The following is a 26,373-nucleotide window of genomic DNA, read 5'->3' as shown; positions in this document are numbered from 1 at the left end:
ACCGTGAAGGCCTGACCCTGGATGTGTTTTTTTCCCTTGCAGTTTTACAGATGCTGTTTGATGGGAGGGCTCTACATAGCACACTTAGGGTATGCCCTTCTTCGTCACCACCAAGTGCAGGAGCTGCATCAATAGAAACAGGCTTCGTCAACACAGATGATCTTGTGGGCTCCCTGGTTGTTAGATTGGCTTTTGTTCTCTCAGGAAAGGACTCTGTATCTGCCCATCAGTACCTCCTATTATTGGCCCAGTTTCACAGCTCAACGTGTGCAAAAGGAAGTCAGCCTCCTGAAATATAAATGACAACTTTTATGTGGTGACATGGGGTGAAACTTTTTTTTCTTAAAAAATACCCTTTATGGGCTGGGTGCGATTGCTCACGCCCGTAATCTCAGCACTTTGGAAGGCCGAGGCGGGCGGATCACGAGATCAGGAGATAGAGACCATCCCGGCCAACATGGTGAAACCCTGTCTCTACTAAAAATACAAAAATTAGCTGGGCGTGGTGGCGGGCGCCTGTAGTCCCAGCTATTCGGGAGGCTGAGGCAGGAGAATGGCTTGAACCCGGGAGGCGGAGGTTGCGGTGAGCTGAGGTCGTGTCACTGCACTCTAGCCTGATGACAGAGCAAGACTCCGTCTCAAAAAAAAAAAAAAAAAAAAAAAAAAAAACAAAAAAACCCTTTATACTTTGTCAAATGCAGTATGGGAAATTAAAGTACAAAACAACAAAAAAACACCCTTTACATTTGCCCAAAGGAAATGTTTTACTCTTTCAGCAGGAAATGGCAAAAACAAAAAGAGGGAAGTGGCAACAGAAAGCTTTCTAGATTGAGTTCAGAGACACAGCGTTTCTCCTTTTAGCATGATGAGCTCAGCTTCATTTTTTTTTTTTTTTTTTTTTTTTTTTTTGAGACGGAGTCTCGCTCTGTCGCCTGGGCTGGATGGAGTGCAGTGGCCGGATCTCAGCTCACTGCAAGCTCCGCCTCCCAGGTTTACGCCATTCTCCTGTCTCAGCCTCCCGAGTAGCTGGGACTACAGGCGCCCGCCACCTCGCCTGGCTAGCTTTTTGTATTTTTTAGTAGAGACGGGGTTTCACCGTGTTAGCCAGGATGGTCTCGATCTCCTGACCTCCTGATCCGCCCGTCTCGGCCTCCCAAAGTGCTGGGATTACAGGCTTGAGCCACCACGCCCGGCCAGCTTCATTTTTTTTTTCTATATTGCCCTTAAAATTGGGGACAGGGTCTGTTTTTTAAAATCTTTGTTTGTTTTCTGCATATTTCTCTTTGGTAGGCAGCAACAGAGAATGGACTGCATTAAGTGTTGTCCAGCCTGCAGGTCATCAGGATGGAAAATGTCAGGTGTGTACATGCATGATGTGGCACCAGTGAATCCAGTGATGCCCAGAACACCCCACTGTAGCTTAGCAGGGATGTGCTGCATTATTTGAGAGTGGGGACCCTCTGGGCTTATTGTACCTTTACTTTTCCTGTTTCCTGATCCAAATACAAAGTCATTGACAACTCAGACCTCTTAGGACATAATGTCTTTGTTGTTCAAAGTAGTCTAATTATGCTTGAGTATCTGTTCAGAAAGTACAGAAAGAGAAAAAAAGAGATAGGAAAGAGAAAGTTGGATAAGAGAAGGGATAGACGTGATTGGGTTAGGTTTCTAATTCTGAACTGCTGGAGAGAGGCCAAACACTGTCATTCTAAGAAAATACGACAGTCAAAAGCCGAGGAAACCAGACAAGTTAATTTTTTTCTAAAATAATAATTTTTTTTCTAATAATTATAGCAATTCTATCTTATATAGGATTTTATTGCACTTAATAGTTTGGCTTGTCAGATTTCTTTTGGTGTCACTGTCTTTCACCATCCATTTGGGATCCTGTGGTTGTGTAAATGGTGAACCAAGAGGGTTCTTATCATGGCCATCAGGAAAGATGGGCTGTGTCCATTTCCAATGGACAGTGCATCTTGTACACAGGCCTCAGCTTTCATCTGTAACACGTGGCTTATATACAGCCTTTTAGACTATGAGGCATGACTAGCAAACAGTGGCAATCGATGCTGAAAAATCAGAATGTTTAAAAACGGGGCCATAAAAATGTAGAACGTATTCTGTCATCAGAGCTGGGGTCAGTGGGGCGGCCCCCTGCCTGCCTTCCTGCCCCCCAGTTCTCCCCAGACCTTCCTGCCTGCCTGTTTCCTGCCTCCAGGACAGCGTGTACCCTGTGTCCATCTTCTGCCCCTACACCTATGAACTGGCACCACAGGTGGGAACAGCCCTTCAGGCCAGACTCTGGTTTTTGGTTTTTGCTTTACTGCCAAATATGATCTACTGCTACATTCACCTTAGTTGATTTATTGAGGCTAGAAATTCATACTCATTTGTTTATTCACTTAGGAATTTGGTTTGGGTCTTGAAATAAGAACCTCCTGGTCCTTAAAGATTAAAGGCTTTATTTGGCCACTCCAGGATGGCTTCCTTTGTCTCCAAATTCCCATTCCCCTTGGGTTTATACAAAGACCATCGGGAACAAGAGTCCAGCATCCTCAGTATCCTGACCAGCCTGTTCCAAATGTCAGCAGCAGGGGAGACCTTGAGACACTGAAGTGCAGGTAGTGGCACATTAGTGATCACAGAGCAGTCATTGTTGGATGAGCAGAAAGCATGGCCTGACGTTGAGTTTGGTTCTGCAGAGGACAGAAGGAAAGGCCAGGAAGGTGAAGTGAGCAGTGTGTCCCAAGGTGTGCAGACAGCCGTTGCCCCAGGCAGGCTGTGGTCTCTAGGCCCAGGACAAATTTGATTTCTCTGTGCCTTGGGCGCTTGATTATTTCCTGGACCTTGGAAGGATCTCAGCGACTGTCCCATAAGAGCCTAGAGTCTGCCTGCCGGGGTAGAAACTAACATTCTCAGTCTTGCTCTAAAGTGGACCCAGCAGCAGCACAGCCTGTACAGAATACAGCTGGGTCAGGCTTAGGTTCAGCTGTGTTTTTCCCTTTGGGGCCTTTATCAGTGTGCCCTCCTGAGTGCTGCATAAGTAACCATCTTCCCAAACACGTGTTTCGAGAGCGTTGTCTTTTGGAATAGTTAGAGGGTAATGCTGCATATTCTGCTTAAATATTTGCATATTCTGCTTATAAATTTGCTCATTCTTTAAATTTTTTCTTTGAGTTATTTACTTTCATTTACAGGTGCTTGTTCATACTTTGGGAATTAACTTTAAAGGTACATTAAACATGGCATGTTTGCCAGGAAACAAAAAAACACCTAACACTTGCCCTCGGCTCTAGAATTTGGAAAAAAACATATGAGATTTCTGATTTATTTTGTCTATTATTTTGGTATTACTTAGAGATTCAAGTTTTAAAGTAGCTAATTTTCATTTATAAATTCTTTATATGTGTCCTCCATAATTAGATGACAGAACTATAGTGGTGATAGAGCTGCTAATTTAAAATCACCAATTTTGGAGGCTCTTTTTGTTTGTTTGTTTATAAAAATATAGACAGGGTCTCACTGTGTTGCCCAGGCTGGAATGCAGTGACGTGATCATAGCTCACTACAGACTCAGCTTTCAGAGTAGCTGGGACTACGGGTGCGCACCACCGCATCTGGTTAATTTTTTTGTTTTAATTAAGGGACCTGGTCTCTTAATTGTTGCACAGGCTGGTCCTGAACTCCTGTCCTCAAGCGATTCTCCGGAGTGCTTTGGCCTCCCAAAGTGCTGGGATTATAGGCATCAGCTACCATGCCTGGCCTGTGTGTGTTTTAATTAGAATTCATTTTAATTTTGAGAAATCTTTTTGACAGATATGTACAATAAATAGATACCCTTTTCAAGAACACTGTCCTGAGCTTGAGAGATACAGATAGCCACTTAATTAGCAGTCCCTCCATTTAGCCTATCACTTTAATAAACAGATGTGGTTGCACCAGGTGTGGTGACTCAGGCCTGTAATCCCAGCACTTTGGGAGGCCGAGGCGGGTAGATCACCTGAGGTCAGGAGTTCGAGACCAGCCTGGCCAACATGGTGAAACCCTGTCTCTACTGAAAAATACAAAAATTAGCCAGGTGTAGTGGCACGTGCCTTTAGTCCCAGCTACTTGGGAGGCTGAGGCAGGAGAATCGCTTGAACCCAGGAGGCAGGGGTTACAGTGAGCTGGGATCCTGCCACTGCATTCCAGCCTGGGCAACAAAGCGAGACTCCGTCTCAAAAATAAAATAAAAGGCCAGGTGTGGTGGCTCACACCTGTAATCCTAGCACTTTGGAGGCCAAGGCAAGTGGATCACATGAGGTCAAGAGTTTGAGATCAGCCTGGTCAATGTGGTGAAACCTCGTCTCTACTAAAAATACAAAAATGAGCCAGGAATGGTGGCAGGCACCTGTAATCTCAGCTACTTGGGAGGCTGAGGCTAGAGAATCTCTTGAGCCCAGGAGGTGGAGGTTGTAGTGAGCTGAGATCATGCCATTGCATTCCAGCCTGGGCTTCAGAGAGAGACTCTGTCTCAAAAAATAAAAGTAAAATAAAAAATAATCAAATGTGGTTGTTTACTGTGTGTCTAGCACCATGTTAGGTACAGTGTGTAGTGTTTTTTTTTTTCTTTGGAGACAGAGTTTCACTCTTGTTGCCCAGGCTGGAGTGCAATGGTGCGATCTCAGCTCACCACAACCTCCACCCCGTGGGTTCAAGCAATTCTGCCTCAGCCTCCCGAGTAGGTGGGATTACAGGCATGTGCCACCACCCCCGGCTAATTTTGTATATTTAGTAGAGACGGGGTTTCTCCATGTTGGTCAGGTCCCTACTTCAGGTGATCCGCCTGCCTTGGCCTCCCAAAGTGCTGGGATTGCAGGTGAACCACCGTGCTGTCCAGTTTATTTTAAATGATAATAAAAGTCCTAGTCTAGAGGGTAAGGGCCAAGGTCAACTTGAGGCCAATAAAATTAGAATTTCCAGGGCAAGTCCCAAGCATCAGTATTTTGTAAATGTTACAGGAGATTGCAGTACACAGCCAAATGACTGTCAAGCAGAGTGACTTCCAATGCAGTTATTTCAATGGGAGCAAGACACACACTGTGAAATAGAAAAAGGTGTGAAACTCTTAAGTACAGTGGAAGCCCAAAGAAGGTGATGGTGGTTCTGATCGTTTTTTTGCACTAATGATCATGAGACAGTAATTCTTTGGTTATGGGTTCATCAAGCACAAACTATGAGCCTGGCATTGAGTTAAATGCCTTGGAGACAAAGGTGAAAGACAAAGTCTTTGCTGGCAGGAATCCATCATATTGGAGAAGAAAGACAGCCAGATCCAATGATGTCACTTTTGGGAAGAAAAAAACCTTTCTTCCACCAACTTAGATCCAAATTGTTAGGGGGCCTGTGAATTAAATGACAATAGATAGATTAACAGAAGAAATGTTTATTATGCATATGGCAATACTCTAAGAGAGAGTAGCTCTCCGAAGAAGAGGTGAAGGTTTATGTACCAGCTTAATAAGGGTGTGTGTGTGTGTGAGTGAAGGATTCATAGGATGGAAGCCTCTGATGAGGCTTTTTTACAGTTTTTTTTTTAATGCTCTAGTACCCAAGGTCAATCATCAACCTGACTGGAGATCCTCCCAGAGTGCGAGGTTTATGGCAGCTGACTGTCATAAAGTTCTGCTCTAGTCAGATGAGGGAAGTTCAGATAAGACGTTTTCTGCATTTGCTGTAATTATGTTAACAGGTTTCTCTGGGATCCCCAAAGAGGGTCCATTCAGTCTATTGAGGGGCTTAGGATTTTATGTTTAGTACTCTTGGGGTACTAATGTACTGTATTAGTGTGTTCTCACGTTGCTAATAAACATATACCTGAGACTGGGTAATTTATTTATTTATTTATTTATTTATTTATTATTAAAAAAAAATTTTTTTTTGAGACAGAGTCTCGCTCTGTCGCCCAGGCTGGAGTGCAGTGGCCAGATCTCAGCTCGCTGCAAGCTCCATCTCCCACGTTTACGCCATTCTCCTGCCTCAGCCTCCCAAGTAGCTGGGACTACAGGCGCCCGCCACCTCGCCTGGCTAGTTTTTTGTATTTTTTTAATAGAGACAGGGTTTCACTGTGTTAGCCAGGATGGTCTCGATCTCCTGACCTCGTGATCTGCCCGCCTCGGCCTCCCAAAGTGCTGGGATTACAGGCTTGAGCCACCGCACCCGGCCGAGACTGGGTAATTTATAAAGGAAAGAGATTTAATGGGCTCACAGTTCCACATGGCTGGGGAGGCCTCACTAAAAGCAAAGAGAAGCAAAATCATGTCTTACATGGTGGCACACAGGAGAGCTTGTGCAGTGGAACTCCCATTTATAAAACCACCAGATCTCGTGAGACTTACTACCATGAGAACAGTATGGGGGAAACTGCCCCCATGATTCAGTTATCTGTACCTGGCCCTGCTTTTGACACATGGGATTATTACAATTCAAGATGAGATTTGGGTGGGGACAGGGCCAAATCATAACAACTATTTTTTTATCTTCCAGTTTTTTTGGTTATACTTTGTCTTTTCTCTTGCCTTATTCTTTTAACTTGCACTTCCAGAATAGTGTTAATTATGGTGATGCTAGTGAATATCCTATCTCTGTCTAGTATTTTACTGCTGTGTTTTGCTTGGGTTTGATTACTGGTTTGAAACAGGTATAAACTTGATCATCTTAAGGGAATGTCCTCTATTCCTATTTCACTAGGGGTTTTATTATTGGGACTACATATTGAATTTTACTAACCTTTTAAGCCCCTCTCTTTCATCCACGTTATTGATGCAGCTGATACGTGTGCTCCTGAAATAAAACCTATTTGTTGATGTTATGTTAGCCTTTCATTATGTTCCCTAGATTTCATTTATCATTGATATAAAATATATATAACATAAAATTTACCATTTTAATCATTTTGAAGTGTATAATTTAGTGGCATTAAATACTTTCACATTGTTTTGCAAACATCACCACCATTCATTTCCAGAACTTTTCACCATCCCAAATAGAAACTCTGAAACCATTAAGTAATACCTCCCCATTATCCCCTTCCCACAACTCCTGGTAAGCACTGTTAGACTTTCTGTCAGTATGAATTTGCCTATTCTAGGTACATCACATAAATGTGTCATATTTATTCTTTATCATATAATATTTATCCTTTGTGTCTGGCTTATTTCACTTAGCATAATGTTTTAAAAGTTCATGTTATAGCATGCATCCAAATTTCATTTTTGTAGCTAAATAATACTCCATTGTATGTATATCCATTCATCTGTTCATTTGTTTTACTCATCTGTTGATGGACACTGGATTACTTCCACCTTTTGACTATTATGAATAATGTTGCTATAAACATTGGTCTACAATTACCTGTTTCAGTCCCTGATATCAATTCTTTGGAGTGTATATCGAGGAGTGGAATTGCTAGATTATATGGTAATTCTAGGCTTAACTTTTTGAGGAATGGCGAAACTGTTTTCCATAGCAGCTGGACTATTTTATATTCCTACCTGATTTGTTTTTATACTACCAGCATGTTTGTATCTCTTCATAATTGAAACTCTTGGTAGTTTGCTTTGTGGTGCTATGTTGATTCCATTTTCACATTATACTAAAGCCAGTTTTGATTTTTTTTTTTTTTTGAGACGGAGTTTTGCTTAGTGGCCCACGCTGGAGTGTGGTGGTGCTATCTCGGCTCACTGCAAGCTCCGCCTCCTGGGTTCACAGGATTCTCCTGCCTCAGCCTCCTGAGTAGCTGGGACTACAGGCGCCCACCACCACGCCCGGCTAATTTTTTGTGTTTTTAGTAGAGAAGGGGTTTCACTATGTTAGCCAGGATGGTCTTGATCTCCTGACCTCATGATCCGCCCGTCTGGGCCTCCCAAAGTGCTGGGATTACAGGCATGAGCCACCGCGCCCGGCCGCTAGCTTTGATTTTTAATGTGCTCTCTTTTTTTCCCCGTTTTGCCAGATTGTATGATATGATATCTATTTCTTAAAATTTAGGGGGAAATGCTTGTCAGTCCTTCTGGGATTAGTGGCTTTCAAGGATGTAAGTCTTTGATAACTTTGTCTAACACCTCCTTCGGAGAAAGGTTTAATTAGTTTTTTTCCACACAATTTGAGTGAGTTTTCAGTACTTACGCTCTTTTGAGGTGGAGCCTTGCTTTATTGCCCAGACCGGAGTGTCATGGCTAGTCACAGGCTCAGTCACAGCTCACTGAGCCTCAACCTCCTGGGCTCAAGTAATCCTCCCATCTCAGCCTCCCGAGTAGCTGTGACCACAGACTCAAGTCAGCACACCCAGTGCATTTTTTTTTTTTAACCAAATGGTTTGTGCCATTGAATTATCAAAATTGTTTTGGCTTAGCAAAGTACATAGTATTCTTTATTAAAAATAAAAATCTCATCTACAGCCATCTGACCTTTTTGATCCCTGATTTTGTATATTCATATTCTCTTTCTAGCCCAAAACTTTAATAAGTTTAATAACTTTAATGTCTGTTTATTGCTTTTTCTTGTATTTGTTGCTCTTGTATTTGTTGCTTTTATCTGTGAACTTTTTTTTTTTTTTAGACAAGAGTCCCACTCTGTTGCCCAGGCTGGAGTGCAGTGGTGCCATCTCGGCTCACTGCAACCTCTGCCTCTTGGATTCAAGCGATTCTCCTGCCTCAGCTTCCTGAGTAGGTGGGACTACAGGCGTGTACCACCATGCCCAGCTAATTTTTGTATTTTTAGTACAGACGGGGTTTCACCACGTTGGACAGGATGGTCTCGATCCCTGACCTTGTCATCCGCCCATCTAGGCCTCCCAAAGTGCTGGGATTACAGGCGTGAGCCCCAGTGCCCAGCCTTTTTTCCTTTTTTTTTTTTTTTCCCGAACCCACAGCCAACATTATATGTGAACTTTTTTTAAAAACATGAAAACATTTTTATTTTTCTGATATGCTTTTCAAATATAATACAGACTTACAGAATTTGTTTGCCTTTCCAAGAGATTTTCAGACTTGCTGAAGATATTTATCTTTCCTTCTGGGCTCAAGCGATCCTCTAGGACCACAGGCACGTACACCATGCCCAGCTAATTTTTAATTTTTTTTTTTAGAGACAGAGTCTCCCTGTGTTGCCCAGGCCAGTTTCAAACTCAAGGGGCTCAAGGGGTCCTGCTGCCTTGGCCACTCAAAGTGCTGGGATTACAGGTGTGAACCACCACACCTGGCCAAGATTTATCCTTGACCATAACACTGACTGAAATGGAATCTAGAAAAAATAAATTTTATTATGGAAACTTATACTCTTAGGTATTAAAATAATATAGTAGTTCATAATTAAGTGAAGAAAAAACTCACAGGATGAGAGAGAAAGAGGCATCCGCAATCACACATCCTGGTACAGTTTTAAGGACAGATAATGGTTGCAGTCCAGGAGAGACAAGGGTGCTGGGGAGTACCCTGCTGAAAACACCATGTTGGCAGTATTTCCAGATGACCAACTCTTGTCCCTTATGAGACTCTTGCAGAATTTAATTATTTATATATATGTCTGGTAAAAATAATGATATAAAACTTCTAATATGTAAGCTGTGAAGGTTTCAAAATTAGGTAGTTTTCTCTTTCTGGTTCTGTGGATTTCTTAGTGTAATATTTACTTTTATTTCCATCTCAAGTCTCTGAACACTAACTGCCATTCTCATCTCTTATCCTGTACCACCCTCATCTCTCATCCTGTGCTTCAGGTTTTCTGTGGAGTCCAAAGACACTTGACAGCTATGAGTAACATTTTATTGTTGACTTTAAAAAATTAGTAGACTTGGCCGGGCGCAGTGGCTCACGCCTATATAATCTCAGCACTTTGGGAGGCCGAGGCGGGTGGATCACGAGGTCAGGAGATCGCGACCATCCTGGCTACCATGGTGAAACCCCATCTCTACTAAAAATACAAAAAATTAGCCGGGCGTGGTGGCGGATGCCTGTAATCCCAGCTACTCAGGAGGCTGAGGTAGGAGAATGGCGTGAACCCGGGAGGGGGAGCCTGCAGATCGCACCACTGCACTCCAGCCTGGGCAACAGAGCGGGACTCCATGTCAAATAATAATAATAATAATAATAAACTTTATTTTTTAGAGCAGTTTTAGGTCTGCAGCAGAATCGAGTGGGAAGTACAGAATTTCCCGTGCACTCCCTTCCCGCCCCTGTCACACATGGTATGCCACACTATCCACATCCTGCACTGCAATGGTATGTTTGCTAGAATCAGTGAACCAGCATTGACACATCATCACCCCAAATCCATAGTTTGCATTAAGTAGGGTTCACGCTTGATGTGCATTTTATGAGATTTCGACAAATGTATAATACTTATTTACCATTGTTATATCATACACAATAGTTTCACTGCCCTAAAAATCTGTGCCATCCCTGGATGACCACTAATCTTTTTGCCATCTCCATAGTTTTACCTTTTACAGAATGTCACATACTTGGAGTCATATAGTATATAGCCTTTTGAGATGAGCTTCTTTCACTTAGTAATAAGCTTCACTAAGTAATATTAAGTTTCTGCCATGTTCTTTTCATGGCTTGATTGCTGATTTCTGTTTAGCATTGAATAATATTCCATTGTCTGGATGTACCAGTTTATTTATTCACTCACCTATCATAGGACATCTTATCTTGGTTATCTTATCTTTATTAATGACTGCCAAACTTTTTGCAGTTTTATAGTTTTTCTTATTTAGGTCTTGTACATATTTTGTTGGACTTGTATCTAAGTAGTTCATTTTGAGGGTTGCTAATGTGAATGGCAAACTTTTGGCAGTTATTAATAAAGCTGCTGTAAATGTCTGTATACAGGTTTTTGTGTGGACATATATTTTTCATTTATTTGAGTAGGTACCAAGGAGCCTGATTGCTAGATCATATAGTAAGAATATCTTTAGTTTTGGGAGGAGTTGCCAAACTGTCTTCCCAAGTGACTGTGTACCATGTTTGCATTCCCACTGGGAATGAATGAGAATTCCTGTTGCTCCACATTCTCCTAGCATTGAGTGTTATCAGTGTTTTGCATTTTGGCCATTCTAATAGTGTGTAGTGATATCTTGTTGTTTTAATTTGCCTTTCTCTGATTACATATATGTGAACACCTTTTCATATGCTTACTTGCCATCTGTGCATCTTCTTTGGAGAGGTGTCTGTTCAGGTCCTTTGCTCCTTGTAAAATCCAGTTATTTGTTTTCTTATTATCAAATTTTAAGAGTTCTTTGTATATTTTGTATAACAGTCTTTTATCAGATACACTTTTGTCAATATGTTTTTCCCTGTCTGTGGCTTATCTTCTCATTCTTTTGACATTGTCTTTCACAGAGCAGAAGTTTTCAAGTTTAATGAAGCCTAGCTGATTAATATTTCTTTCATGGATCTTTTTTTTTTTTTTTTTTTTTTTTTGAGACGGAGTCTCGCTCTGTCGCCCAGGCTGGAGTGCAGTGGCCGGATCTCAGCTCACTGCAAGCTCCGCCTCTCGGGTTCACGCCATTCTCCGGCCTCAGCCTCCCGAGTAGCTGGGACTACAGGCGCCCGCCACCTCGCCCGGCTAGTTTTTTGTATTTCTTAATAGAGACGGGGTTTCACCGTGTTAGCCAGGATGGTTTCGATCTCCTGACCTCGTGATCCGCCCGTCTCGGCCTCCCAAAGTGCTGGGATTACAGGCTTCAGCCACCGCGCCCGGCCTCTTTCATGGATCTTACCTTGGTAGTTTTGTATCTAAAAAGTCTTCATCGGCCGGGCTCTGTGGCTCACGCTTGTAATCCCGGCACTTTGGGAGGCTGAGGTGGGCGGATCACAAGATCAGGAGATCGAGACCATCCTGGCTAACACGGTGAAAACCCGTCTCTGCTAAAAATACAAAAAATCAACTGGGGGTGGTGGCACTCGCCTGTAGTCTCAGCTGCTCAGGAGACTGAGGCAGGAGAATTGCTTGAACCTAGGAGGCAGAGGTTGCAGTGAGCCGAGATGGCGCCACTGCACTCCAGCTTAGGTGACAGAGCGAGACTCCATCTCCAGGAAAAAAAAAAAAAAAAAAGTCTTCATCATACCCAAGTTCACCTAAATTTTTTTCTCTGTTATCTCCTAAGAGTTTTACAGTTTTCTGGTTTTTACATTTAGGTCTATGACGCATTTTGAGTTTTATTTTTGTGAAGGGTATCAGGTCTATATCTTCATTCATTTTTTTTCCCGTATGAATGTACAGTTGTTACAGCACCATTTGTGGAAAAGATCATCTTTACTCCGTTGTATTGCCCTTGCTCCTTTGTCACAGATCGGTTGATTATAGTTATGTGGGTCTATTTCTAGGCTCGTTGGTCTGTTCGTATTTTTGACAGTACACCACTGTCTTGATTACTGTGGCTTTATTGTAAGTATTCAAGCCAGGTTGTGTCAATCCTCCAAGTTTGTTCTTCTCCTTTAATGCTGTCTATCCTGAGTCTTTTGCCTCTCTATATAAACTTTAGGATCAGTTTGTCAATATCCAGGAAATAACTTGCTGGGATTTGATTGTGATTATATTGAATCTACAAAGTTGGGAAGAACTGACATATTGACAATATTGGGCCTTCCTATCCATGAAGATGGAATATCTCTTTATTTAGTTCTTCCTTTATATGTTTCATCAGAGTTTTATAGTTTTTCTTATTTAGATCTTGTACATATTTTGTTGGATTTGTATCTAAGTAGTTCATTGTGGGGGTTGCTAATGTAAATGGCAATATGTTTTGGATTTCACATTGCTGGTATATATGCAAACTACTGGCTTATGTATATTAACTTTGTATCTTGGAACCTTGCAATAATCACTAATTAGTTCCAAGTTTTAGATCTTCTACATAGACAGTCATGTGATCTGCAAACAATTTTATTTTTTTCCTTCCCCGGTCTCTATACCTGTTATCTCCTTTTCTTGTTTTATTGTGTAATCTTGCTTTGTTCTTAATCTTAGCAGGAAAGCTTCAAGCTTTTCATCATTAAGTAAGATGTTAACTGTTTTTTGTAGATATTATCAAGTTGAGGAAGTTGCCCTTTATTCCTAGTGTGCTGAGGCTTTTTAATCATGAATGGGTGTAGATTTTGTCAGATGCTTTTTTGCGTCTATTTATATGATCATGTGATTTTTCTTTTTTAGCCTGTTGATGTAATGTATTACGTTAATTGATTTTCTTATATTGAACTAGCCTTGCATACCTGGGACAAATCCCACTTGGCCATAGTGTATAATTCTTTTTATACATTATTGAATTTGCTTTGCTAATATTTTTTAGAGGATTTTGCATTTATGTTCATGAGAGTATTGGTCTTTAGCTTTCTTTATTTTTTAATTATTTTATTTTATTTTTTGCTTTGTCACCCAGGCTGAAGTGCAGTGGTGTGATCTCAGCTCACTGCAACCTCCACCTCCCAGGTTCAAGCGATTCTCCTGCTTCAGCTTTCCAAGTAGCTGAGATTACAGACGCCTGCCACCATGCCCAGCTAATTGTTGTATTTTTAGTAGAGACAGGATTTCCCCGTGTTGGCCAGGTGGTCTTGAACTCCACCCATCTTGGCCTTCCAAAGTGCTGGAATTACATGTGTGAGCCACTGTGCCCGACCTCATTCTTTTTTTCTGAGATGTTGCCCAGGCTGGCCTTGAAGTCCTGGGCTGAAGCCATCCTCCTGCCTCAGCCTCCCAAGTAGCTGTGATCACAGGCACATACCACTAGGCCCAGCTTAGTCTTCTTTTTTGTAATGTCTTTGTCTCATTTAGGGTAATGCTGAGCTTATAGGATAAGTTAAAAAGAGATTGCTTCTGTCTTCTGGAAGAGATTGCAGAGAATTGGTGTAATTTCTTCCTTAAATGTTTGGTAGAATTCCCCAGTGAACCCATCTGGGCCCAGTGATTTCTGTTTTGAAAGGTTGTTAATTATTGATTCAATTTATTTAATAGAAACAGGCTTGTTCAGATTGTCTATTTCTTATGTGAGTTTTGGCAGGTTTTATCTAAGAAAACAGTGTACATACCTTAATTTAAAAATACTTTACGGGCCGGGCGTGGTGGCTCAAGCCTGTAATCCCAGCACTTTGGGAGGCCGAGACGGGTGGATCACGAGGTCAGGAGATCAAGACCATCCTGGTTAACACGGTGAAACCCCGTCTCTACTTAAAAAAATACAAAAAACTAGCCGGGCGAGGTGGCAGGCGCCTGTAGTCCCAGCTACTTGGGAGGCTGAGGCAGGAGAATGGCATAAACCCGGGAGGCGGAGCTTGCAGTGAGCTGAGATCCGGCCACTGCACTCTAGCCTGGACAGAGCGAGACTCCGTCTCAAAAAAAAAAAAAAAAAAAAAAAAAAATACTTTAGCCCAGGTATGGTGGCTCATGCCTGTAATCCCAGCACTTTGGAAGGCCAGGGTGGGTGGATTGCCCTAGCCTAGGAGTTCGAGACCAGCCTGGGCAACGTAGGGAGACACTGTCCCTACAAAAAAATTAAAAATTAGTTGGGCATAATGGCACATGTCTATAACAGCCCCAGCTACTCAGGGGACTCAGGTGGGAGGATCACTTGAGTCTGGGAGGTTGTGGCTCACACCCATAATCCCAACCCTTTGGGAGGCCAAGATGGTAGGATCACTTGAGCCCAGGAGTTCAAGACCAGCCCGGGCAACATAGGGAGACCTCGTCTCTACAAAATAAAAAATAAACCTGGCTGGGTATGGTGGCACATGCTTGTGATCCAAGCTACTTGGGAGGCCAAGGTGGGAGGATGGCTTGGATCTGGGAGGTAGAGGCTGCAGTAAGCTATAATTGTGCCACTGCACTCCAACTTGGGTGACAGAATGCGACCTCATCTCAAAGCAAACAACAACAAAAAAACTTTACCGGTAAAAAATACTGACCCAAAGATACAAAGCGAGCACATGCTGTTGGAATGTTGGAAAAATGGCACTGACAGACTTGCTTAGTGCAGAGTTGCCACAAACCTTGAATTTGTAAAAAAAAAAAAAAAAGTGGTATCTGCAAAATGCAGTAAAGTGAAGTGCAATAAAATGTGTTGTGTCTGTACTGGTTTTGCTAATGAGTAGAGATACCTTTTGGGTGAAATCATATGTCAGTGAAAATCTGCCAGTGACCTGGCCATCTTTCTTTTTTTTTTTTTTTTTTTTTTTTGAGACGGAGTCTTGCTCTGTAGCCCGGGCTGGAGTGCAGTGGCCGGATCTCAGCTCACTGCAAGCTCCGCCTCCCGGGTTTACGCCATTCTCCTGCCTCAGCCTCCGGAGTAGCTGGGACTACAGGCGCCCGCCACCTCGCCCGGCTAGTTTTTTGTATTTTTAGTAGAGACGGGGTTTCACGGTTTTAGCCAGGATGGTCTCGATCTCCTGACCTCGTGATCCGCCCGTCTCGGCCTCCCAAAGTGCTGGGATTACAGGCTTGAGCCACCGCGCCCGGCAACCTGGCCATCTTTCATGTGGTTTCTGTTGCTTAACATGTTATTTTGAGATTCATCTGCATGGTTGCATGTATCAATAGTTTAGTTCATTTTATTGCTGCATTATATTCTATTCTAAGGGCATACCATGGTTTGTTTATCCATTCACTCATTGATGGCCATTTGGGTTGTTTCTGTTTTTGGCTACTGTGAGTAAAACTGAACTTTCTCTTTTTTTTTTTTTTTTTTTTTTTTTTTTTTGAGACAGAGTTTCACTGTTGTTGCCCAGGCTGAAGCTGTGAACATTTTTGAACAAGTCTTTGTGTAGACATAGGCTTTCCTTTCTCTTGAGGCACAAAATTGCAAACCACTTGACGCCTTACAGTAGGGCAGAGATCTGTGCAGGTGCTGAAGGATGAGTAAGGAGATTGTGGGAGGGACACAGAACTAACCACAGATGATCCAGGCATAGGCACCAGGCATTGAAGTGGTGGCACACTTGATTGCAGGCTTCTTTCTTTTTATGGGCTTTTCGTTTTCTCTCAGGATAACGTTCTGAGTCTTTCTGGTCCTCTTCCAACCTCTCACATTTTCCCAATTTCTCCCTGCCAGGGCCATTAGCTGTGTCAGACCCTGCTCTTTAACAAGAATAAAGAGTTGGTGATGGAAGCTAAGATGTGTTGCAGGTTTGGTGCAAGGACTCACATGTGCAGTCTACATGTGTTACTGTGTGTAATCCTTCCAGGAACCTACACAAAGGAGGTACCATTATCATCCTTACCAAGCATTAAGGAAAACAAGGCTCAGAGAGGTTAAATCGCTTGTTCAAGATTACACAGATAGTAAGTGATGGGTTAGATGTTGAACCAGACTTCAGAGCTGGCACTTTGAACCTCAATATTGTGATTAATATACCCTCTTTGAAAAGCTAGATCATGTATGGTGTTTACGATGCCATTTTAAACTGTTCTCCCCACCATCTAGTTAACTCTTGTATTCCTAAATTACTGTATCAGTCCAATGGCCTTGTCCCTGGTAGCCCAACTAGCTCAGATCACCCTGGACAGTATCCCCAGCAGCAGGTACCTCTCACCCAGCCTGCCACGGCCCTTGTGCTTGATTAACACCCAGTGGGCTGTGAGCACAGCACAAGTGTGGGCGCCATCCTTTGCTGCCCTGACTGTCCACCACCTGAGAGTGCCAGGCTCTCGATGATGATCTCTGAATGAACCAGGAAAATGAGTGAATGAGTTACATTATCGGATGTGCATATTTGTCATCAGCTTTATTGAGGTGTTTGTCAGCTTTATTATTTACATCAGTTTTATTGAGATTATTTACATATGACAAAGTTCATGGATTCTAAGTGTACAATTGAGTGAGTCTTGACAAATGTATGCCATCGTGTAACCACAGCCACATCAAGGTAAAGTATGTTCCATCACTCCAAGACCCTCTCCTGGCCCTTACAGTCCATCTGCTCCACCCCCAGCCCCTGGCAACCTCTCTCTGTTCTGTTTTTCTGTCCTTAGAGTTTTACCTTTTCTAGAATTTTAGACATGGAATTACATAGTATATGGTCTTTTTTGGATGTCTTATTTAACATAACAATCATTTTGAGATTCATCTGTATTGTTGCTTGTATCAGCAGTTCAATATGTGGTTTTAAGACTGTTTGGAAACAGTCCAGAGATAGCTTGTCCCACTAGATTTAGAGTCATATGGTAAGTTAGAACGGTGGCCCTACAGGTGTGCCCTTGGCACTCTTTCGTTCCCTGATCCTTGCAGAGGGTCAGTAAGGTCCGACCGATTTCCATAGTAGTGTCAAGGTGTGATTTGCCTTTTTTCATCCTCCTCTCATGGGTGTTTAGTGAGGTTTTCCAGATGATATGTGATATGTGGATTCACAGCACGTTGCATGCAGAAGCAGATAGGAGAGTCCATCTTTCTGTTAAGCTCTCTGACTTAGAGAAAGGTGTAATAATGTTAATGTCACTCTTCTCACTAAAATTTTTTGGTTTTCTCCTCACTAAAATTTTTTGTATTGGAAAATTATTTTTCATAACAAATACTGTTTATAACAACATGTAATGGATTGTTATTATTAGATGAATTAATAGACATTTTAAAATGTCTTATCTTTAACTTCTCATATGACAGATCATCATAAATATAAACTGTTTTTGACTGTCTGTCAAATGAGAAGTTAAAAAGCTCTTTGAGCAGAAGCTCTGTAGGGTCCTCAATTTTGTACTGTAGAGAAGTCCTGAGACCAAGGAGTTTGAGAATCACCGGGTTAGAGATAGTTTTGAAAGGAGGTTTGGGAACATGATGAGAACTCGAGCTGGAGAGGAATTAGAAGAGGGTCATGCGACCTGGCTTGACGGGCCTGGAAAAGGGTCCTCTGTTGAGTGGGTACAGAGGGGCTCGCCCACACGTAAATGCAAGGACACACCGTGCCAGTTCTTAGCCTCCTGCTCTCCGAGGACCTGGTCAGGCAGGTTCTGTTGATGTCCTTGGTCTGCGTGCTTCCTACCAGGAGCTAATGAGTAACCTACGCCTGCCTGCAGTTGGCTCACAGAAGACTGATCGGGAGGCCTGAGGAGGCCTCTCTTCCCTGATATGAGGTTATAGCCGGGGTCTGATGTCAGGTGGGGGGCATTGTGGGGTCTGCTTTCTCTGCTGGATTCTTCCGCAAGGGCAAATGTAAGAAATCATTAGCTATTTCTTTGTCTTTCAAGAAAAAAAGTTCCTCTTACCCCCAGTAGAGTTCTAAGCTCAAGTTAAAGACTATCTAAAATAATTACTTGAGCAAAGGCAGGTGGGAGGCTACTTTTATTATTGGCAGTATCCTTGTGGAAAAAAAAAATACGTGTGGCTCTTTAGGGATTTTCATAACACTATTGACAAACTACAGCAAAATGACACCTACTGCCTTTTGACCGATTCATTGCTTTTCTCTTGCAGGCGAAAGGGCCTATGGTTGCGCCTGAGGAAGATACTCTTCTGTGTTTTGGGGTTGTACATTGCCATTCCATTTCTTATCAAACTATGTCCTGGAATACAGGCCAAACTGATTTTCTTGAATTTCGGTAAGTGGTATGTGTCCATTTTTCCTTTAATTTTAGTAAGGGTTCCTTTTCATGATGATGTCTGATTTTAGGGGGAGTCTTTTTACTTTAATGGTGATTTAGTTTACATGCAGTGAAGGGTATATATCTTAAGTGTACAGTTTATATACCTATATCTTTATAGAGAGAGAGGTAGAGCTACCACCCAGATTGAGAAATAGAACACTTTTATTACCCAGAAAGGTCCCTGTGCCCTTTCCCAGCTAGAGGACTTTCTGTGCTAGGGTTGCTCTCCGGTGCTGGATTTGTGTCCACAGAAGACTACACTGCACTGGGGGCCCAGCGTGTCTGTCTTCAGCTGAGGTGAGTAAAAATGTTGACAACCTGAGAAGTCAGCTGAAGCCATCATGTTGGAGATGCCTTGTCAGTTGTGCATTCTAGGAGCCTAACTGCCTTTAGAAAAGATGACCACTAGAAAGTATAGTTTCTTTTTTAAAACAAATTAGTTTTTTATACCCCTAAAAAATCCAGATATACAGTACTTTGGTTTCTGTGGAATTTTGTGCTGGCCCTTGTAGGTATTGTAGTCTCCTTGAGTGAACTTGGATCTTGTGTGTTTTTTCACGTTGTGTATTTGCTTTTGGAGATGTGGAAGGAGAAAGGTGCAGATGTATCAAGCCCATGAGGTCGAAGGCAGAGGCTCTGGGCACATGGCCCAGGGAACAGTCCTACAAGTGAGGCTCCAAGGAAAGGGCTGCATCTGTGGGTACGAGGTTTGAGAACAACCTCGAGGTTGTTCTCAAACAAACGAGGTTGTTTGAGAACAATGAGGGCTTGCACACGGCGGGTGTTCTGTGAAGGACAGCCTGAGAGGCAGGTGCTGACAGCATTAGAACAGGATGAGGCAGGGGCTCTGGGGTCACTTTGTAGCTAGATTGGTTTGCACATAGTGAGTCTGGCCTTGCGTGTTTGGGAGTTTAAGGCTTGCAAAGCTGGGCCTGATATTGCTGAGGCAGCAGGTGAGCTGGTGGGGTGGGAGGAGGAGGAAAGGAGGAGGCCACAGAGGAACACAGGAGGTACTGAGAGGCTCCAGACTCCCTCTGCAGGCATCTGGGCTTATGAGTTTGGGTGTTCAGTCTATAATAGACTTAATCACAGAAACTTAGGAAATGACTGGCTAAAAAAGGAATTTCTGTTTCTTTGTTTTTGTTTTTGTTTTTTTAATGCTGGTAAGAAGAACAGAAATTGTAAGGTTATTTAATACTTTGTAAATCTGACTTTTTTATTTGGGTGTCTTAATTGTAAAACACATGTAGTGTACTAAGAGGCATTTGATTTTTCTAACGGAAAAGTAGAACTTCTAGGAATTTTTCATCTCTAAGTCTTGCCACTTGTAAGAAGCACAAACTCAAAAAGAAACTAACAGTATACCAAAATGATGAGAGTTTTGTTTTTCTGACTTTAATGTTCCTTAAATATACATAGTACAGCCCAGAAAGGATTTGGGGCTTAGGTATAAACACGAAGCTACAAGGACTGCAGGTTCACCATCAACAGACCTCAGACTTGACCCTCACAGCTTTTGCACCTTTGCTGGCCTCCTTGGGCAGGTGCCTTTGCTGCCGGGCACGTGAGCTGGTTCTTAAGGGAGGGTGTGTGGGGTGCATTGCCCTGTGTGGCCTAGTACATTGTGGGCTCCCAGCAAATGTTTGAATTGAATAGATTTTCTTTAACTTGATTGTTTGGGCTACTGTAGACACACAGCCTACAGATTTTGCTCTGTGGATTTCCTAAGGAAGTGGCAGACTGCTATGAGGGAGAACTTTGGGTTCTCCTGGTCCAGCCCCGTGGCATGGGAGAGTAGGGCTGGGCTTGGGTAGGGGAGGCTGAGCCTCCCAGGGTGTTGCCCATCCTTAATGATTTCCTTCCACCTGTTTGCCACACTGGAGTAGGAGAGCCTACAGTGGCATTTTGTTTTGTTGTTTTGTTTTGTTCTGAGACAGGGCGTGGCTCTGTTGCCCCAGCTGGACTGCAGGGGTGTGATCATGGCTCACTGCAGCCTCGACCTTCCAGGTTCAGGTGATCCTCTCACATTAGCCTCCTGAGTTGCTGGGACTCCAGGCACCCACCACCACCACATCTGGCTAATTTTTTATATTTAGTGGAGATGGGGTTTTGCCATGTTGCCCAGGCTGGCGTCAAACTCCTGGGCTCAAAAGATCCTCCCGCCTTGGCCTCCCAAAGTGCTGGGAGTACAGGCGTGAGCCACTGCACCCAGCCCAGTGGTGTTTTTGAAAGAGATTTTTAGTTGCCAGTATGATAAAAATCTGTGTTTCCATCCTCTTTTGAAAAGTTGACCAAAGGTCTAGCACCAAGAAACAGTGTCCCTGGGAGCAGCGATTGGACATGCCTTCTGCCTCACCCCCCTGGGCATCTGCCTGGCCCCCACACCCTACTCCTCCCTCCTCCCCATGATGAGCGACCCTCATCTCCAGGCCACACTGTCCTCCCCAGGAAGCCACGGTGTATTTTGTCAGTGCGTGAGGCCCTTCCAAGTGTGGGTCTCTGTCTCCCCCTTTGGGAGGAAGGGCAGTCTTCAGAGGAGCAGCATGGAGCTTGTTGGTTTTCCAGTTGTAATGTGCATCCAAGGTTTACAGGTCTGTGCCTGTCTGTGGCGCCAAGGAGGTGGGGTCTGTGGCGTGGCCCTGCGGTGATTTGGAGTTTTGTTGGGGAGGTGCCTCTGCTCTTGTCTCCAGACAAGAAGCATGACCTGGGCATCCATTCAACATTACAGGAGGAGTAGCAATCTCTTGGGCGCTAGAATGTGGTTAAAATATTCTTCACAGCAAATCTATCTGAAACCAAATGTATAAATTAGATAAATAAGCTTTTAAAGAAACATAGCAACTACAATTTAAGGCATTATTCTACTTTAAATAAATTTTCATAAGCAAAACATCATGATTATTCTAGAAACAAAGAATTAGCTAAAAAAAGAACTCTCAATAGAATAAATAAGAAAATGAACATTACTCTGAGAAAATCCTTGTTAACACTGTAGTTTATTTCCTACTGACCCTTTTTATATGTGTCCGTTTACATACACATAAATATATGTGCTTTTCAATACTTGTATTCACAGTCTGATCCCATCCAAAAGATGTTTGGATGAGACTCAGCATTTATGAAGCCTAGAATATCTTCCCAGCCGTTACTTGCCTTCAGATCAAGAAGGAATCTCTTGGTGAAAGTCATGTCTTGGTTTACAGGCTAGGCAGGGATTTTTTGGAAATAGGTCCGATCTATCATCATGCATTTGTTTTTAAAGCAAAGGGCCAGATTCCTCTTTGTCCTTCCCCTGAGCAGTCCCTGTTAACTCCTGTTACCTTTCTTTTCTTGTCCCTCTTTTTTCACACGGAAGGCCCTGTAAGCCTGCATCAGGTAATTGGAATTTGATAAAACCCAAATAACCAACCCAGGCTTTCCCTTGTTGACACCACACCTCTTATGGCTGCGGGTATCAAGGCTGCTCTGTTACTCACAGTGATTGGAATGAGACTTAGCTCCGTGTTCAGACCCTCAGCACTCAAAGACCATCACAGCTCAGTAGTTTCAGCCTTTCCCCCACCAAATATTTTGCAGGTGAGCTAAAAGAAGTATGACAGAGCAGGTCGTTTTCCACCCTCACATTCTCACTCCTTCACTCTCCATGGCACCCGTGTGTGCAGAATCCATTCTCCATCCTGCCTGTTGATGTTTTTGGTTGCTGGTACGTGATGACGTAACTGGAGGCTGGACAGTGAAAACTGGGGGAAGCAGGAGCAGCTAGAGGCCTCAGTCCCAGCAGCCCTGTGGGCCTTGCTTGCCCATGGTGCTGGGGCCCCTGTGAGGAGCTCCCAGTTCAGAAGAGCCTGTGAGAGGGAGCCATGGGAGAGCTGGACCTCAGTGGCGGCACACTGCCCGGGCCACTCCTGTGGGGCTGCCACGGGGCTGAGCATTCTGTCCCCACCCCAGGCCTGTGGATGAAGCAGGGGCCTGGGCAGGGTGGACTCCAGCCAGCATGCCAGAGTCACGGGGGCCACAAAGAGTCGATGTCCATGGGTGATCTGACCACGCGGGAGGCCAGAGGGTCCTGGCACTCGCCTGGCACTGGTCTGCAGGAGTGAGCCAGTAGTGCTTCTGGTCCTGGGTGGATCCTGTGACCCTGCACACACCAACCCATCTCACCACCCATCTCACTTTGAAGCATTTCTGCTCATTTAGAGTAATACTGGCCAGGTGGTTCCTACAGCCACCCGCTCTGGGGCTGTGTGATCCCTGGGACCAGCCAAGCTCCATGCCTCCCATGCCACATGACGCTGGTTGGAGGTGCTGCTGCGGAAAAGAAGGTGCCAGGCAGTATCTGGGGGACTTCAGAGCAGTCACTGTGCCTCCTTTTCATGGTTGTTTCTTTTTTCTCTTTTTTTTTTTTTTTTTTTTTTTTTTTTTGAGACAGAGTTTCGCTCTTAGTTGCCCAGGCTAGAGTGCAGTGGCACAATCTCAGCTCACTGCAACCTCCGCCTTCTGGGTTCAAGCGATTCTCCTGCCTCAGCCTTCCCGAGTAGTTGAAATTACAGGCATGCGCCACCACGCCCGGCTAATTTTGTATTTTTAGTAGAGATGGGGTTTCTCCATGTTGGTCAGGCTGGTCTCGAACTCCTGACCTCAGGTGATCCGCCCACCTCGGCCTCCCAAAGTGCTGGGATTACAGGCATAAGCCACCACACCCAGCCTCATGGTTGTTTCTAAACCGAGTAAAAGTGAACTGGAAGACCAGCTTCCTGGAATGAGGCCGTCCTGGAGTAGAATTTGGCTTCCTAGTTCTTAGATTTCTTGGGCTTGGAAGCTTTCTGGATTAGCTGCTAATCCTTGTAAAATACTTTTCAGTGGCCGGGGAATGCTCTCAGAACTCTTGGACAGTTTGTGTCCCAAGAGCTTGGCATCCTTCTCCAGACACAGAACTGAGTGAGGCCTGAAGTGGAGCCGGTGGAAGCCCAGTGTCCTCGGCCCTCAATGGTGCCCGCTCCCCATCTGGCAGAATCAGGGCTGGTTCCAGCATCAGAGGCAGGATTTGGCTGAGTGGGTCTAGATGTGGGATGGGCAGTGGGCCCCCGGCGTGGATATTCAGAGTTGTATTGGGGAGGCCACCCCCCCCTCCCGGCTGTCAGATGAGAGACTTGCACCCTGGGCTGCAGCTCTCAGGCTCCCGAAGTGTGTGGTGAATTCCCAGGATGAGGCAGCAGGAGTGGGCCCTAGAGTCTGAAGTGGACTCATTTTCCCACTCCAGAGCCTGAAGTGGACTTGCTTTCCAGGCACTCCCTCTGGTCGGGAGCCTTCTCTGAGTCCCCTTGCCAGGATAAAATCTAAATACTTGTATGGCCGTGTTTTTTTTTTTTTTTCCAGGAGATTGGAGTTTTATTATTACTCAAATCACTCTCCGGTAGCATTCAGGGATCAGAGTTTTTAAGGACAACTTGGTGGGTGTGGGGAAGCCGGTGAGCTGGAAGTGCTGATGGTCAGCTCAGAGATGAAATCATAGGGAGTCAAAGCTGTCTTCTTGCGCTGAGTCAGTTCCTGTGTTGTGGGGGCCACAGGATCAGATGAGCTAGTTTATCATCTGGATGGTGCCACCTGATCCATGAAGTTCAGGGTCTGCAAAATATCTCAAGCACTGGTCTTAGGTTTTACAATAGTGATTTTATCACTAGGAGCAATTTGGGGAGGGGTCAGAGTCTTGTAGCCTCCAGCTGCATGACTCCTAAACCACAACAATTTCCAATCTTGTAGCCAAAATGTTAGTCCTAAAAAGGCAGTCTAGTCCCCAGGCAAGAAGGAGGTTTGTTTCCAGAAAGGGTATCATCTTTGCTTTAAACTATAAACTAAGCTTCTCCCAAAGTTAGTTTAGCCTATGGCCAGGAGTAAACAAGGACAGTGTGGAGGTTAGAACCAAGATGGAGTCAGTCAGGTCAGATCTCTTTCACTGTCTCAGTTACAGTTCTGGAATGGTAGTTTCAGTCCCTCCCTCTCGTTTTTTGTTTTTGGTTTTTTGTTTGTTTGTTTTTTGAGACAGAGCCTTGTTCTGTCACCCAGACTGGAGTGCAGTGGCACGATCTCAGCTCACTGCAATCTTTGCCTCCCGGGTTCAAGCAATCTCTTGCCTCAGGCTCCCAAGTAGCTGGGACTATAGGCGCGCACCACCACGCCTGGCTAATTTTTGTAGTTTTAGTAGAGACAGGGTTTCTCTATGCTGGCCAAGCTAGTCTCGAACTCCTGACCTCGTGATCCACCCGCCTTGGCCTCCCAAAGTGCTGGGATTGTAGGCATGCGCCACCGCGTCTCATACCCCTTTGGGTTTCATAACACCTTAATTTTCAGGTGTTAGCTAATGAAGATGGAGAAAGGGCAAAGACAGCTCTAACTTCTTCCTGCCGGCCAGGAGTGTAGTGGGGGTAGGTGTTTACCCCAAGGTGAAAGGAATGGAACCACTTTGCAGCTCTGAGCATACTCACACAGGCATGGCTGGAGATCCAAGGCTTGCATGGCAAAGGCATTACTATTGTCATCTATAGTTTTAGCACTGCATTTAAGGGAACAGTGAACTATAAGGTTAATAATGAGGAATAGGGTAAAGAGTGCAATTCCCAGTTTTAAAAGTAAAGATTTGAATGCATTAGTTTGGTGACTTGTAGCCCACAAAGAATTTAAGATTTGGTCCTTCCAAACTGCAGGAAAAATGCAAGAACATCTAACAACAGGTATACTATATATATATTTTTTCGAAGCACAAGTTTTCTCTCTCCAGTCCCCATTTTTATTAAAACCCAAATCATTATAAGACTGATTTGTTTGCAAAATAAACATTAGTCTTATTATACTTGGCCTGATTATTTACATAAATTGCAACACAAGTAATAATTTTTTACATAGGCTTCTTAAATTGGCTTTGGTAGAACTCTGTTCCATAAGGAATCTCCGATAAGACTTTTTAAAAACTGAGTCCAGTCATGGGTTCGTATCCTCAAATACCTATGAGTTTGGTAAATTCCTCTCTTCTTGAGGTCCTAAAATAACTTGGGGCTCCTGGGCCTATTAGAAAGTGACATTCTTTACCACAGGTCAGGAACCCTGTATGGGGACTGTATAGACAAGGTATGAGGCCAGTTTTACCCACGGGGCTTTTATTGTCTCTATAAGTCCTTTGAATCCTTAAAGGAAAGCAGGCCATTCCAGTCAAAGCCTTGGTAAAATAACCAGTTTCTCCAATTGTTTCCTGTTGCAGAAGAACCTGCCTTTCTTTCCCTCCCTCCCTCCCTCCCTCTCTCCCTCCTTCCTTCCTCTCTCTTCTCTTTCTCTCTTCTCTTTCTTCCCTTCCTCCCTTCTTTCCTTTCCTTCCCTCCCCTCCCCTTCTTTCTTTTCTTTTCTTTTCTTTTCTTTTCTTTTCTTTTCTTTTCTTTTCTTTTCTTTTCTTTTCTTTTTGACAGAGTCTCACTCTTTCACCTAGGCTGGAGTGAAGTGGCATGGTCTCAGCTCACTGCAACCTCCACCTCCGGGGTTCAAGCCATTCTCCTGCTTCAGGCTCCCAAGTAGCTGGGATTACAGGTGCACACCACCACGCCCGGCTAGTTTTTATATTTTTAGTAGAGACGGGGTTTTGCCATGTTGGCCAGGCTGGTCTCGAACTCCTGACCTCAGGTGATCCATCCACCTTGGCCTCACAAAGTGCTAGGGTTATAGGTGTGAGTCACCACGCCCGGCTGACTGCATTTATTTTTTGGGACCACTCTAACAAAC

At 43.9% G+C, this 26,373-nt stretch overlaps 1 protein-coding gene across 2 annotated transcripts in view; it reads left to right on the top strand.

The window, feature by feature from the left end:
• Positions 1–26,373, top strand: part of ABHD12 (abhydrolase domain containing 12, lysophospholipase) — a 77,198-nt gene that overhangs the window by 20,657 nt on the left and 30,168 nt on the right. For both annotated transcript variants that reach the window (XM_050745491.1, XM_050745492.1), the window contains exon 2: positions 18,440–18,564. In XM_050745491.1, coding sequence (XP_050601448.1) covers positions 18,440–18,564 — 125 coding nt within the window. The remainder of the gene's footprint in view (positions 1–18,439; positions 18,565–26,373) is intronic.

The sequence above is a fragment of the Macaca thibetana genome, chromosome 10 (genome assembly GCF_024542745.1).
Source record: "Macaca thibetana thibetana isolate TM-01 chromosome 10, ASM2454274v1, whole genome shotgun sequence".
Lineage (NCBI taxonomy): Eukaryota > Metazoa > Chordata > Mammalia > Primates > Cercopithecidae > Macaca > Macaca thibetana.
The sequence above is the reverse complement of the archived record's forward strand: the minus strand, read 5'-3'. Positions and strand labels throughout refer to the sequence as shown.